General features: G+C 33.9%; 1 protein-coding gene across 2 annotated transcripts; it reads left to right on the top strand.

Moving 5' to 3' along the window:
- Positions 1-4,423: 4,423 nt before the first annotated feature.
- On the top strand, positions 4,424-14,905 carry LOC110105250 (plastid-lipid-associated protein 6, chloroplastic). Of its 2 annotated transcripts, XM_020834661.2 has the most exons (5): positions 4,424-4,807; positions 6,924-6,968; positions 13,907-14,143; positions 14,238-14,364; positions 14,456-14,905. In XM_020834661.2, exons 1-5 carry the CDS (start codon positions 4,523-4,525, stop codon positions 14,668-14,670), a joined length of 909 nt encoding a protein of 302 aa, XP_020690320.1. In that variant the 5' UTR covers positions 4,424-4,522; the 3' UTR covers positions 14,671-14,905. The 2 variants fall into 2 exon arrangements, with proteins under 2 accessions (XP_020690320.1, XP_020690321.1); XM_020834662.2 differs by lacking the exon at positions 6,924-6,968 and having other exon boundaries at positions 4,430-4,807.
- Positions 14,906-16,232: the final 1,327 nt, after the last annotated feature.

Genomic DNA, 16,232 nt, shown 5'->3' with positions numbered 1-16,232 from the left:
ATAGAGACAACCTTATATTTATATCTGGTAACATAGTAATAAATAGAGCTAATATTATTGATCTGCTAACAAATCAATATTTAGGAGATAACCATGTAGATACATTTGTTGTTTTGTTATCTGAGAAGAGTAGGATTATGATAGAGAAATTTTAACGCTACTTTTACATCTCTCAATTATACAAGGTTAGTAGAAATCTTATTTCTAATCTATTAATCACATTAGTTTTCCTAGATAGTTGACTTATTTTAGGTATATAAGGATTATAATCAACCTTTTCATATGTTCATCCAACACATTTATTCTAATTCAGTTAAGAAAAGTAATCTTATGTTCAACACCTAATCTTCAGTAAGCATTGGATCCTTTTTATAAGCAGGTTGAAAAAGAGAGTCTGGAAATTACATAATTCCTTACCCAATCCATAACACAAGAATATATGTTATAAAGTTATACGTTAAAGTCAGATTGTATGCAACTTATTTTATCAATATAAACATAAAAGAAAATACTAGTTTAATTTTTTATATAAAATCCTTGCATGAAAAAACCTAAGGAGCCTTTACAAGCGATATAACAAAATAGAATTTACAAATTATCCGTGGAAATCCAACTCAGTCAAATGAAGTTGTCTGTGGAATGTTTGTATGCAAATACATGGAGAAAGTCATTCTACGAAGGAAAGTGGACTAGAGCTCTTATAAAGATTGGTAAAAATGTATGTTAAAATTTAGGGCAGAATTTGGATATTATATTTTTCTTATAACAAAGAAGTAAAATACTAAATTATGTTCATTTTTGTAATGTCAAGTCAATTGTAAATTATGTACATTTGAGTTTTTTATGTTAATTATATATTTTGTGTTGTTTAATGTTAAGTTTATTTATAAATTATGATAATTTGTACATCAACATAAGTGTAAATATATCGTAATAAAAAGCACAACTAAAGTACAACCAAAGAGTAACTAAAGCACATATATAACAAAATTATAATGCAACAAAAGTGTTGATATAACACAATAATAACGCAACTAAAGCGCAGATATAATGCACATATAGTGTAACTAAAGCACAATAAAAGCACAACTAAAGCGTAAATATATTGCAAATATTACACAGCTAAAGCACAATTAAAGCGTATATATAGCACAACTAAAATGCAATAATTATTATAATGAAAATTCGTAAGTTCACAATTAACACTTATTATAATAAAAATTCATAAGTTCACAATCAATACTTATTACAATAAAAAATTATAATTAACAATCAATACTTATGATAATGAATATTGCATAAGTTCACAATCAATACCTATTACAATGAAAATTTATTAAATTTTAACTCCAAAGTAATAAAATCCATAATCAATATGGTGTACTTAGCACCCGGTTGGCTTGTTGCTTGACCAGTTATATATTCATCACTGCAGCATTTAGGCATGCTTGAGAAATTCATCTATGTTGGAAAAGGATTATCCATTGTCATATATACATCATCGATATCAACCATCACTTTTATTTTTTTTCCCACCAAAGGTTTCTCTGTTAAAAGCTACAAGTTTAGTCTTAAGTAAGGAATCATATAATTATCAAAATATTAAAACTTACTCTTAGGTCGCTTCTTCTTTTTCCAGTGACTTTTTAGTCTTGCATTATATATGCCTTTAGGCCTTCGCTTTGCAGAAACTTTCAAATTTGTATGCCACCCTGGGATCTTGAAACATACTTTTTGTTTTTTTCTTGCCATGAAGAATTAAACCTATATTTTCAACAATATCTTTCATTACGGCAAGCATATACTGCTCAAACTCTTTATTCCCTTGCACTTATGTGCTAATTTGATATGCAAATCTGCTCACTTGATTTCTGAATATGAATCTCTTACCACCTTCAAAGTTATTATTTCTCGTACCATTGCCCAAATAATCTGAAAAAATATATTTTTGAGCCCTTGCTGGCCATCGCAACAGTAGGTACTTCTTAGAGATTTTAGCAATATCCAATTGTCTCAAAACCCTCATACAATGAGAACACAATAATCTCATGGTATCATATTTCATACAGTTGCATTGAATACTCCCTTCTGTTGCATCAAAATCAACAACCCAAGGATGATGTTGGTCTTTATTCTTTGTGTAGTTGATTAGAAACTTTGAAGAATCAGTCGAGACAAAGTCTATACTCATTCCTCCCACACCCTATAAAATTTCCTCCTCAAAAAATGAATATAGTTTTCTTGAGTAAAATCGAGCAGTTTGCTTTAATATTGAGCTACTCTTTATCACAGGAAATATTTCAAACTAATTTTATTTGTACTCCTCATCCTCCTCATTTCGATGCCAATTCATTAGTACCTTTTTTAACCTAAGAAAATAATCAATTAATAAACTTGTTGGCATTGAAATACCATGACACACATTATTAGTACACTCGCTACGCTGTGTGGATAAAAGGCCCATGCTAAAATAATCCTTATTGAAAGTTGTGGACCACTTTCTCCTTATCTTATAAAGATCATCCAACCATTCATGATTATGAAGGTTCCCTTCATTGATCATTTCAACCCATGTCTCCTCAAGCACTTTCTCATAATCACACTTGCTCAAACACTTATAGAAGAGTCCTCTGACTTTATTGTTGTTATTGAAGCTTTTGATGGAACCTTTTTAGAGATGTGCCATTGGCATAGTCTATGACAAGTGTGAGGTAATGCAACTTCTATGGCCCTAGCAATAACATAGTCCTGATCAGTGAATATTATCGTTGGATATTTATTATCCATTATTTATATAAATGTTTTAAACAATCATGTAAGACTTTCAATTATTTCATCTAACAAAAAAGCAACCCCTAACAAAATATTCTGTCAATGATTGTTAACACCAACAAAGAGTGCACTTACAAAATTATACTTGTTGAGCCTATAGCTAGTATCAAAAATCAACACATCTCCAAAACAATCAAAATCTATCATGCATATCCCATCAACCCAGTAAAAATTTAACAATCTATCATACTCATCAATTTGAATATCCCATGCAAGCATCTGATCCTCTACTTGTCGATCTTCAAATAATTGAATCAAAGAATTAATGTCACCAAATTAAATCTTTGTTCTTTCATCATTCTAAATAAAGTTATAAGAATCCCTCTTATAAAATCTAACAATCTTGTATCCTCCAACTTCTTCTGCAAGGTATGTGTATGCATCAACGATTCTAATTCATACATTTGTCATTGATTTTAGGACAGAAATTTTTTCATCAACAATATTCTACATGATCTCAGAAGGTGTCGGTCTGCTAGCATAGCCAATTCATGGTTATGGAATTCAATAAATCTTTTAACATGCTAGTAATCACCTTCATCAACTACAAACCTCATAATATATGGACAATCAGTTCTAACTTCTGGTTTAGTAAATTTCTTTTTTGAATTCAAATCAATTCTCTTCTTGAAACCAGCTTTTGAACAGACAAAGTCCTTGGATTTTATGTTTATAGAATTTGGTCAATAATTATGATGATCCTTCCGGACGCCAATGTCATTATTATGGACATATGTACAATAACATTCATATGCTTCTTTCTCATCTTTATACACAGTCAAATAAGAAGCAAAGATTACAAGAGTGCAATAAATGCATAACCAAAGCGCAACAAAAACGCAACCAAAGCGTAACAAAAGCACAACTAAAGTGCAACTAAAATGCTTAAGCTTTACCAACCCTAAAAATAATGATGATCGTCATTGTAAGTTAATTAAAACATTAATGATAGCTGAACAACATCACAAAATAGCAAAGCAAGATATGAGAAGAGCTTATTTGTTTTTTCTACGCACTTCTAAGAGCCTCTTCTAAGTGAAAACCTTCTGAGCATTGATGCCCTTTTTTCTACACAGCTTTGTTTTACAACTTTCAAAAAGTATACTCTTAATACAACTTGAGATAAGATTGAAACTTATCGATATGTTGAAACATGCGGAAGTTTCAGCTAAGTTAACTTCCGGTTCATGCATCCCTTCACCCTCTCTTTGGAGAGCATTCGATCACTTTTTTGCAATTTTCTAGCTCGTTTTTTCTTTCTGAGCAGTAGATATCAAAATCAATAAATATTTAGATTTTGAGATCTTTGGTGGGTTTCTAAAAATAACATCAACCCTGCATTTAGAATGTAAAAAGTAGTGGACCAGGTCGAGTCAAGTCGAGCAGATATAAATTAAATTAAAAGATTTATTAAGCAAATTCACGTGGAAGATCCACTTGTCAAATTTTTATTGAAGTCCGGACATTGAGCTGTCTTGTCTCCGCACCTAATAATTTTCCTCCCAATGGAGCTTGCACAGTTAAGTCAAACTAGAGTTCTTATTTCTTTTTTTAAAAAAAGCTTGAGCCGAACCTCAAGAAATCAGCATGACTCGACCTCCAGCTAAGCCTAAATGATTAGGTCGATTTAGCAAAAACTCCACTAGTTTCGACTGTTTCGTCGGGTGGCCAAGCCATTCAGCCCGAATTGATGGCTGCTTCTCCCTGTCCTTCTGCCAGCATCTCAGGCTCACTGCTTTGCTCCGCTTCCTCTTCCTCTTCTTTTCGCCATGCCTTGCTCTCCCTTGTTTCGGGAGATTTCTGCGGCGGACCCCGGCAGCGGGTTCTGAATTCCAAGTCATCATCTTGCGCTGGAAGACGCCGGCGCGAGGGTTCTGTCCGGCGGGCGGCTCTCAATACGTCCACTTCCATTGATCCACAGCCCTCCTTTGCGAACCCGGAGCCCGATATCGCCTCTCTCAAGCTCAAACTACTTGTTAGTATTTTATTTCCCTCTGCTTAGTAGTTCTGCAATCGTTCTTTTGGAACTTTGAATTGTTTACCTGAAAATTTGCCTTCCGAACGCTTCATTTGAAAGGGAGATGAAGCGATTGGAACAAATTAATTTTGTGGAAACTTGTTTATTTTGTTTGATGTACTTGAAACACTAGAATTTTAAGGGCTATTTGGCGACAAGCAACAAGCAGGAGACATTAAATCTTGTAAATCCAGATTTATCAAATCATGGAGACATTAAATCCTGAAATCATTTAATTTGATAGATGTTTAGGGGATGTTTGGTTGCTTAAAAAAGAAATGCAGGGTAATGTAAATGCAGTGTACTTATAATACTTTGGGGTCGTTTGGTTATATGCAAAGTAAATGCAAGAGAACTGTTTTTCTTGTTTGGTGAGATGCTGAGTAAAATTAAAGCTGTGTATTTTGAAAATTTTGCTATAAAATTGACAAAATATATGAATTTGAAGACAAATATACATAAAATAAAAATTGTTATGAAATTGCAAAAAAAAAAGAATTTAAAGACAAATATACAAAAAAAAATAAAATTTACTATAAAATTGAAAAAAATTATATAATCGTGTAGAAATAGCTAATAATGTAGATCATTTAAACTTATAAACCTAAGAGGTTGTTTGGTAGCAAGCTTTGAGGAAAATTTGAGGTAAATCCATCCAAATGCAAAAAAATGGACGTTTAAATCTCACGGAAAATTAAATCCTTTTTTTCCATACTATGGTTCAGCGTATTTATGGGATTTGGTTTAAGAAGCTCGCTAAGGGGGCAGAAAGATGGTTACCTTCGATCCAATAGTAAAAGCATATTTTATATCACGTGCTCGGTGTATCACATGCAATACAATTAATCTATATCACTTGTTCGGTAAATCATATGTTATCAATGTATCACTTGTATCAGTCAGTATTCAGTGTATCACGTGCTATAAGATCAGTACAATGAATCAGTAGTATCGGTGAATCAGTAGTTGAATCGGTAAACAATATATAATATCAATGAAATCATGCAGTAACAGTAAGCTCATAAATCCATCAGTAAATCCATTCAGTATCAATGAATAAATTATTAAATTCTATTAATAAATCCATCGATATCAGTAAATTCATACATAAATCAATAAATCCGTTTAATACGATAAATCGATTCAATATCGGTAAATCCATAAAGTAATCATAAGAATAGTACTTTACACATGCATTCCAGTACATTTATTGACCGGAATTGATTTATTTATTTAATGATCTGATTGATTTTATTGATATGATTGATTGATGTTATTAATACGATATTGATTTGACGGATTTATTGATACTGACACATTTACTGAGGATTTATCGTTACTGTACAGATTTATCATTACTATATGGATTTATAGCATTATCGTTTATGTCACTGGATTATTACTGATATTGATACATACGCTGCTACTACTGATTCACTATACTGACATCATGCATGTGATATACTGAGCGAGTGACATGTGATTCACTGAACACGTGATATAGATTATTGGATTGCATGTGATTCACTGAGTATGTGATATTGAATAACTGGAATTGCCAGTGTACGTTTTGATACGGTTTTACTGCATTTTTTTATTTCAACAGTCACGAACGATAGTATTGATTTGATGTTTTATGCTGACTGATATTATTGAATCGATGATCTCTCTTTATACGACTGATATTATTGACATTATAATTTATTGACTGATATTATTGATACAACAATTACCGTAGAGATTTGACGCACGTACTGATTCATTGAGCTTTACAGTACTGATTCATTGAGCTTTACGGACTTTTATACTGTTTACTGATTCTTCTACTGTCGATTGAGGATTTTACTTTTTATGTAGTGATACTATTTACACATTGACTATCATTTATGTACTGATTATGATTTATACATTGATTTCTATTTCTGCATTGACTCAATGATCATGTGCAAGTGACTGATATTGATTTAACGGATTGACATGCATATTGCTTTTGTACCATGCTTTGATTTCAGTTGTAGGTATTTGGTGACCTACTGGACTTTTTAAGCTCATTATATGTAGTTAATGATTTCAGGTCAGGGCAAGGGAGCAGGAGAGTGAGGTTGATCAAGATTGTCAGGTTTTTGTTCTTTTGTGATAGTTATTCTTTTGTACTTAGGGCTGGATGGAATCGTGATCATTGTTGAAGATCCTGAATATTGTAAATGAACTTTTGGGAATGAATTAAAATATTTACATGATATTTTAATTATAGATTTTTGTTATATTATTTAATACTGATTGATGCTATAGATAGCTCTGATAATTGATGGTTTAATGGATTAAAAGAATAATTCTTCCAAGTTAAATCCTTGGAGCGTGACAGTCTTTTCTAAAATTTTAAAATGGCTAATAATCTAGGGGATTGGCAAAATTTAATGCAACAATTGAATCATTTATAATAACAAATCAACACTATGGCTGAAGCAATTGAAAATCTGAATGTTAATAATGTTAATCCTAATGTGCAAAATTCTGAAAGTGAAGAGGAGGTTCCTAGAAATCAACCCAGGCAACAAAGAAATTGGGATCATGGAATAAATATTGATGTTCCTAATTTTGAGGGGAAACTTCAACCCGATCAATTCCTTGAGTGGGTAGAAAAGATGGATCAGTTTTTTGAGTGGAAAGAAATACCGGATAATAGGAAGGTTCGCTTTGCTAGCCTAAAACTTTATGGTCATGCCTTAACTTGGTGGAAAAACTTTCAAAATAATAGACTTAGGAGAGGAAAAGAAAACGTCCAAAACTGGAAAAGAATGAAGGAAAAAATGAAATGGAAATTCTTACCAACTAATCATGCTCGAATAATATTTCAAGAATTTAATAACTTGCGACAAGGAAATCAGTCTGTTGAAGGGTACACCAAAATGTTCTATAAATTTCAATCTATAAATGATTTAAATGAATCTGAAAAGAAAACTGTTTCAAGATACATCAATGACTTAAAGTGGTCGATCCAAGATCAACTTAACTTGCATGATATCATTAAAATTGACGAGGCTTATCGTATGGCGCTAAAATTGAAAAAGCAACATCAAAGGGAAAATGGTCACAATAAAGTAATGGAAACATATAAATGACGACCAACTGGCGTGATTAAAACCTAATCTCAAACTTTTTGGGGAACATCTGGTGTGAAAGCTAAAAATTTTTAAAATCAAAATGCAGATAAAGGAAAGGGAATTATAGGTATTAAAACTACTGATCAACCTAGATTAATTGGACCATGCTATAAATGTGGGCTTTATAGTCTTCTCTTTGCCACTTGTAAAAAAACAATCCATCAAAAAATAATCTCATAGAAAATGATGAAAACTTGAAGGAAAAAGAAGAAGTAAATGAATCTGGATCTGAAAATGATATTGAATTAGAAAAGGTTGATATTGAAGGAGATGAAGGTAAAGAGTTTTTGGTAATTCGACAAGTCTTAACAACTAAAATTGACAAAGGGGATAGGTGGCTCAGAAGAAACATATTCAAAACAACTTGCACAATCGAAGGGAAAATCTACACTCTTATTATAGATAGTCGGAGTTCTGAAAATTTTATTTCTCAAAAACTAGTTGACAAGCTTAAAATAAAGTCAACACCACTTGCTAAATCCTATAAAATCTCTTGGTTCAAAGAAGGGGGAGATGTTCCAATCACTAAGCAATGTACTGTCAATCTATCAATTGGGGGATCTTTCAAAGATCAAGTTGTTTGTGATGTTGTGCTTGTTGAAGTGTGTCATATTTTATTAGGACGACCTTGGCAATGTGACCACAAAACTATTCACAATAGAGAGAAAGATACTTACACTTTGATCCAAAATAATAAAGAGTTCACTTTATATCCACAAAAACATGTGACTGATTTACCTATTAAGAATAACACGGTTGCCAAAAAATTTTTTAGAATTGATTTGAGAAGTGGGTATCATTAAATCAGAATAAGGCCTGGGGATGAATGAAAAACTACTTTTAAAACTAAAGAAGGTTTGTATGAATGGCTTGTGATGCCTTTTGGGCTTTCAAATGCTCCAAGTACTTTTATGAGAACTATGAATCTTGTTTTGAAACCTTTTATTGGAAAGTTTGTTGTGGTTTATTTCGATGACATTTTGATTTGTAGCATTCATCCTTCTGAACACTTAAATTCTAAGAGAAAAAAAGCTTTTCATCAATCTTAAAAAGTGTTCCTTCATGACTTTGAGCTTGACATTTTTTGGTTTTATTGTTTCTGCTGAGGAAATAAAAGTGGATCCAATAAAAATAGAAGCAATTCAAAATTGGCCCATTCCTAAAAACATAAGTGAGGTGAAACGATTTCATGGCTTGGCTTCTTTCTATAGAAGATTTATAAAGAACTTCAGTTCTCTGATTGCTCTTATTACTGATTGCTTGAAAAAAAGGGTATTTAGGTGGACACCTCAAGCTGAAAAAACTTTTGAAATCGTTAAGGCAAAAATGAGTCAAGCTCCTATTCTTAGCTTGCCAAATTTTGAAAATATTTTTGAAGTTGATTGTGATGCTTCTCATGTTGGTATTGGTGCTGTGCTTAGTCAAGAGGAAAAACATGTTACTTACTTTAGTGAAAAACTGAATGAAACTAGATCCAAATATTTTATTTATGATTTGGAGTTTTATACTATTGTTCAAGCTTTGAAATTCTTGAGATGTTATTTGATTTAAAGGGAGTTTGTTTTAAATACTGATCATGAAGCACTTCGTTTTTTGGGCTCTAAAAAAAATTGAATAAAAGGCATGCCAAGTGGGTTTCATTTTTGCAAGAGTATGCTTTTCATATTAAACATAAAATTGGTGTTTTAAATAAAGTTGTTGATGCTTTAAGCAGGGGATCTCATTTATTGGTAACTGTTTATCCAACTATCACTTCTTTTGATTTTTTGAAAGATACTTATGCAAGTGATTCAGATTTTAAGGGTATTTGGGATTCTTGTCTTGCTTCTGGAACTGATCCTTCCGCTCAGTTTATTATACATCAAGGTTTTTTGTTTAAGGGGTCTAGAATTTGCATAACTAAAAACTCTTTAAGAGAACAACTTGTGAAAGAACTTCATAGTGGGTGTTTGGGTGGATATTTTGGGCAAGGAAAAACTATTGCTTTTGTTGAAGAAAAATATTTTTGGCCTCATATGAAAAAGCAAATTGCTAAGCTGGTTAAACAATGTAAAATATATCAGGCTTTCAAGGGAACTTCACAAAATTTTGGTTTGTATACTCCTCTGCCTATTCCAAACAAACCTTGTGAGGATATTTCTATGGATTTCGTTTTGGGTTTGCCTGTTACTATTCAAAAATTTGACTCTGTTTTTGTGGTAGTGGATCACTTTAGCAAAATGACACATTTTATTCCTTGCAAGAAAACTTCTGAGGCTTCTTACATTGTTGATCTGTTTTTTAAAGAATTTGTAAATCTTCACGGTGTTCCTCGTACTTTTACTTCTGATCGAGACACTAGATTTTTGAGTCATTTTTTGAGAACTATTTGGGCAAAACTTGAGACTACTCTTCAATTTAGTAGTGCATATCATCCTCAAACTGATTGGCAAACTGAAGTTGTCAATCGAAGCTTAGAAAATTTATTAAGGTGTCTTATTGGAGAAAAACCATCCCAATGGGATTTAGTCTTGCCTCAAACTGAGTTTGCTTACAATAATTCTTTTAATTGTTCCACTGGTAAAACTCCTTTTGAAATTATTTATAAACAACCTATTCCTTGCATTTTAGATAAAAACTGCTTTCCTTTACCTAACAAAACTAGTGCTGAAGCTTTTGAAACTTTTGACCACATAAAGACCGTCCAACAGCAAGTCCTTGAAAAACTCCAAAAGGTTAATGCTAAGTACAAATCTACTGCTGATAAACATCGAAAAGAGGTTATTTTCAATGAGGGTGACTTGGTTATGGCTTACTTTCGTTGCCAACGATTTCATGTTGGTACTTTTAGAAAGTTAAGTAGAAAGAGATTTGGACATTTTCGTTTGCTTCAAAAATTAGACACAAATGTCTATCTGTTGGATCTACCTATTTCTATTGGCACTTCTCCTGTATTTAATGTTTCTGACCTTTCTTTATATGAAGGAAATTCTGACGATTCTATAGAAATTGAAATTTTGCCACTCTCCATTTCTATGGCAAAATTTGAAGAACAAGTTGAAGATATTATTGATGTCAGAATTTCTAAAACAAGGCATGGTAAGCATAAGAGGTTATTGGCAAAATGGAAGAATCGACCTTTAACCGACTGCACTTGGATGGATGCTAATGAGCTAAAACGGCGTCATCCTGATCTTTTTCAGAAAGTTACTGAAGCTTTCTCATCTGGAGATGAAACTCTCCCACCAAGGGGGAATTAATGCATTCATAATTTCTATATTTTCATTTTTAAAAAAAATGAACATTAGTATTTTATTTAGTTTTATATTTTTTTAGCTATCCAATGATCATGGTAGGTTGTGCTTGGGCTTTGGTAGACCTTTGGTTTGCTAGCTTGATTGGTCCTTTGGGCTGCTGTTGGTTCTCGGGTTGGCTTATGGTTCTCGGTTTGAGCTGAAGATGATGATGGGAGGTGGTGGTTTATTGGAGTTGAGCTTTATTTTCTAAGTTGCTAGCTCATTAATGTTGAGCTGAAGTTTAGTTTAATTATTGGGAGATTTATTGAACTTCCTAGCTCATTATTCCAAAAAGGTATGCTTTAATTCATGGATTCAATTTGGAGTGGACTTGCCTCTTCTCCTCCCCTTTGTCTTCTCATTTTCCTGTGCTGGGTGATTTCTCGTGCCTTTGCCCATTTGGTTCCCGTGGTTGGTTGCTTGGTTCCGTGGTTTGCTGCTTGATTCCGCGGCTGTCTGCTCGGTTTTGCGGCTGTCTGCTTGGTTCCGTGAATTTCCTGCTTGGTTCCTGTATTTCTCTTCTCTGTTTTGCTGTGCCGTTTGGGGACTGATATAGTGGCTGTTGGCCTTTCATTTCCCTAAATCTAATTGGCTTATTTGGAGGTGCTATGGTTGTTTAGTTTCCCTCTCTTGCCTACATATAGTAGATGATTTTTGAAGGAAAAGGTTGTTGAATTTGGTTGAGCTTATTCTCTTAAAAAACCTGAGTGTTTTCTTCTTTTTGGAAAAGCTTGAGAGCTTTGTCCACTTCTTCTCCTCTATTTTGTCTGGGCTTCTTACCTCTTTCTTCTCTACGCAAGTTTCACTCCATTTGTATCCTTCTTCTTGGCTTTGAAGGTGTTTGTTGGCTGATTTGGGAGCATTTGTTGGAGGAGTTTGGTTGGACGTTTGGACTATCTTGCTGTGGTGGACCATCAGTTTGCTAGCCCTAAGCACACACTTTACTTAACCTACATTTCGATGCATGTGAGGAAACCGTTCTGTCGGTTGTTCTGAGGATAGCGTCTTTTTATATTTCTTTTGTTTCTTTTGATCTCTCTTCTCGTTTTATCCATCGGTTTTTGATGTCATAGATGATTGCTACTATTTGAATCGAGTTTGGTTATAGTTTTGCCCATCGTTCTCCTTATCTGGCTTTTCAATCTAGTTTGTCTGCATCAAAGATACAATTGCCAAACGATCTTCAGTTGAGTGGTGGATTCAATTTGATGATAGAACTCCAGAATTGCAGCGTTTTGTTGTGAAAGTTTTGGGCTTGACATGCTCTTCATCTAGCTGTGAAAGAAATTGAAGTACCTACAACCAAGTACATACAAAGAGGAGAAATCGCTTGTCGACATTGAGGATGAATTCACTGGTTTACATTATGTACAATAGGAGACTTAGATATAGGAATTTGAAAAAAAAAAGGATTAATGGATGATGAAGATCCTTTGCTTTGCGAGGATGCGGCATCTGATGATGAGTGGTTTGTAGATGATGAAGTTGAAGTGATGCCGTCTGAATTACAAGATGAAGATTTAAATGTTGATTTCTTTAATGGTCTTAAAGCATCTACATCCACCACAACTCAAGAACAAATCAAAAAGGTATATAAATAATATAGTTTTCTTTTCTTAGACTTTTATTAATGTATTATACTATTATTCATTATGATATTGTTCAAAAATATTTAGGGAAGAGGAAGATAACTGATAATGAGGAAGGAGTTGATTGGGAGACATTGAACTCTATAGGAGAGGTGGAAGAGGAGAGAGCAGTTCATCATAATGATTATTCAAATGAAGACCCCCTTAGTGATGACTGATGAGTGATGACAGTGCTGATGACTAGTGAGTTCTTATGTGATATGTCATTATTATTTATCCTCAAAGATGTGGTAAGTAGCATTTTTATGTTTTATATATTATTTACTCATTATTATATATATATAATTTATCATTTTATGTTTATGCAATTTTTTGATTTTGAGGCTTACACCTCAAAACGCCTTAAGGCTTACGCCTCGCCTCACGAACAAAAAACGCTTCAATACCCGATTACGTAATTTTAAACCTTGATTTTGATCCAAGCTTAAGCTGAGCTAAAAAATTGATTAATTTTTTTTTAGCAATCTTTGATCTTTGAGTTGAATTCACAATCCTACTTTGAATTCTTTCTGCCACTTTGGTGCCTCAAGAGGGTGTCTTTGATTCTTTAAAATGAAAGGTCTGGCAACGAAGTTCGTAGTGTCTATAGCAATATAATCAACACGGTTGACAACAAGCATCTTGAGTTTGGGGCCTCGCAAAACTTGTAATGTCCTATTAAAAGTTTTCTGAGAAGTCGTGACCGTGATATATTTTTCTATTTTTAACTTACCAAACTGAAAATTCGTGAAACAAAAATAAAAAATATCCCGCAAGCAAAAACATGATGGAATGGCTTTCTTTGAATAAGCATTCTGTAGTACATGCTCTTATATATGCGACATTGATTAACGTTGCCTCTATAACCAAAGTGTTTTACTGTTTTGCGAGTCATGTCTGCAATAATATAAGAATGTTTTAATATGTGCATACTTTTTATTATAGCAGATTATTTTCTTCTTTCAAAAATTATAAGGTGATGGGATGCAGGGTGCCGTTTCTGGGCTGAACAGAGGCCTTGCAGCCAGTGTGGAAGATCTTAGATTAGCCGATTCTGCAGCAAAAGAGCTTGCGGCTGCAGGTAGGCCTGTTTTCCTTTCTGAAGACCTGGATAAGCTCCAAGGGAAGTGGAGGTTGATCTACAGCAGTGCTTTCTCCTCTCGCTCACTTGGTGGAAGTCGCCCTGGCCCTCCTACAGGAAGGCTTATCCCAATTACGCTTGGGCAGGTTTGTCCCATGTTTACTGCTTTTAATCCTGCTCAATTTTTAGGGTTTAGGGATATGATTATTGAGATTGGTTCTATTGAAATTTTGTAATTAGGTGTTCCAGCGGATAGATATTCTCAGTAAAGATTTTGATAATATTGTAGAACTTCAGTTTGGTACTCCTTGGCCGTTTCCTCAAATTGAAGCCACAGCTACATTGGCTCACAAATTTGAGCTTATAGGTCAGTTAGCATATGCCACTCCCACTAATTCCTATGGATTTTTTCAATGATGAGAAAGTAAACTACAAGATCTACATTTTTTTTTTATCAGGAACTGCAAACATAAAGATAACATTCGAGAAAACAACTGTGAAACCATCAGGGAATTTATCTCAGTTTCCGCCTCTTGAACTTCCCCGTCTTCCAGATGCGCTCAGGCCTCCTTCAAACACAGGCAGTGGCGAGTTTGAAGTGATATACCTGGATTCTGACTTGAGGATTACTAGAGGAGATAGAGGAGAGCTTAGGGTGTTTGTTATCACATAATGTTATGTAAACAAGGAGTGATATTAAACTATCAAATTCAGACAGCCTGTGCCCCTCATAACTATGCAATTAATTATGAGGGGATTCTCCTCACACTCACAGGTGTGTGAATTCAAACTATTTGAATTTGAATTCAGATGAAATCAAATGCTGGATTCATTTAAAAGCATTCTGTAATGTAGAAATTGTTTGAAATCATTGTTTTAGTGGTAAAGATTTTTTCCTATATTTGGAAGAATGCATGCCCGAAGATCTGAACAGACAACGCATGTCATCTATATGCTCATACAGTTATTACATGCCTCACTATTTCTCACCATTTTTAGGAGATATATTCTGCAGCAAACCAGCTGTCATCTTTTATCATAACCAGGATGTCCTAGTCAAAATTAACCCAAGTTTTTGTTTCAGGTCAATTGCTATTTCATTAAGTGCTTTAGTGGGAGTTGTATTCCCCAGTTCAAGGAGGAATGTTGCACATAGAGGACTGAGAACCAAGTCTATGGAGTCAAGTGAGAGCATGATGAAAAGAAGGCGCACTCTGCTTGAGTAAATTGGCGGTTTTTTGAAAGGTTCAATTGAGTTGAGTTGAGTTGAGCTCGAGCCCCATTGAGCTTGGCTTGCCTAATACATAGTTGGCTCAAACTCGGCTCATTAATAGGCTCAATAGCTTGTACTCTCTAATTGCCTATTTTTTTTTAATTCAACTCCTCAATACCAATTGTGAAAATTCTGAAATGGAATACAAGAACATAGAAGAGAAATCTAAAATATGTATTAAAGCTTGTAGTAGATATAGACCCAATAACTCTTCATATTTCCAATTGAGTTAATACATGTATATATAAGTGAGAAACAATAGTTTTGGATAAGTGGAGATGCAACCATCTGGTATACATCTTATGGTGGATGTGGAGTCGGTTACAAGCAACTGCATGGATCCGGTAGTGGGCTTCATGTTGCTGATAACTTCCATAGGCAGTTTGCTGAAGTGGTTACGTGGCTGAGTTGATTGAGGTTGGTAGGAATGTGATGTTCTACATGGGTGTGCTGCTCGGTAGTGGGCGTTGATGATTTTATGCCACCCAAAAAACTAACAGTGAGTTTTGAACAGTTAGTTTGGTAGAAGGTATCTCTGTGTTGGTAGATATTTGATAAAAATGTCTGCAGCCTGATCAATTGTACTGATGGGTACTACCTGAATTTATTTGAAGGAATGTGATAATTAATAAAATGAAAATCAACATCTATGTGTTTAGTTCAAACATGAAATACTGGATTGTTTGCCAGTGCAATTGTGGATGTATTATCACAATGAATATTTGTGGGTTGTTTCAGTGGAATCTTAAAATCAGTGAGAAGACAGCACATCCATATGATATCTGTCGTAGCTGCTGCCAATAATCGATACTCTTCCTTTGTGGAGCGGGCTACAATTTGTTGCTTTTTCACTGTCCAAGAGATCAGAGTGTCACCCAAGAAGACAATATTATGAAGTGGAGCGTCTAGTGTCAAGGTCTGTGGCCCAGTTAGCATCGGAGAAAGTCGTTAATTGAAGAGAG

This window comes from Dendrobium catenatum, unplaced genomic scaffold, assembly GCF_001605985.2.
Source record: "Dendrobium catenatum unplaced genomic scaffold, ASM160598v2 fragScaff_scaffold_414, whole genome shotgun sequence".
NCBI lineage: Eukaryota > Viridiplantae > Streptophyta > Magnoliopsida > Asparagales > Orchidaceae > Dendrobium > Dendrobium catenatum.
This window is presented reverse-complemented; position numbering and strand designations above follow the sequence as displayed.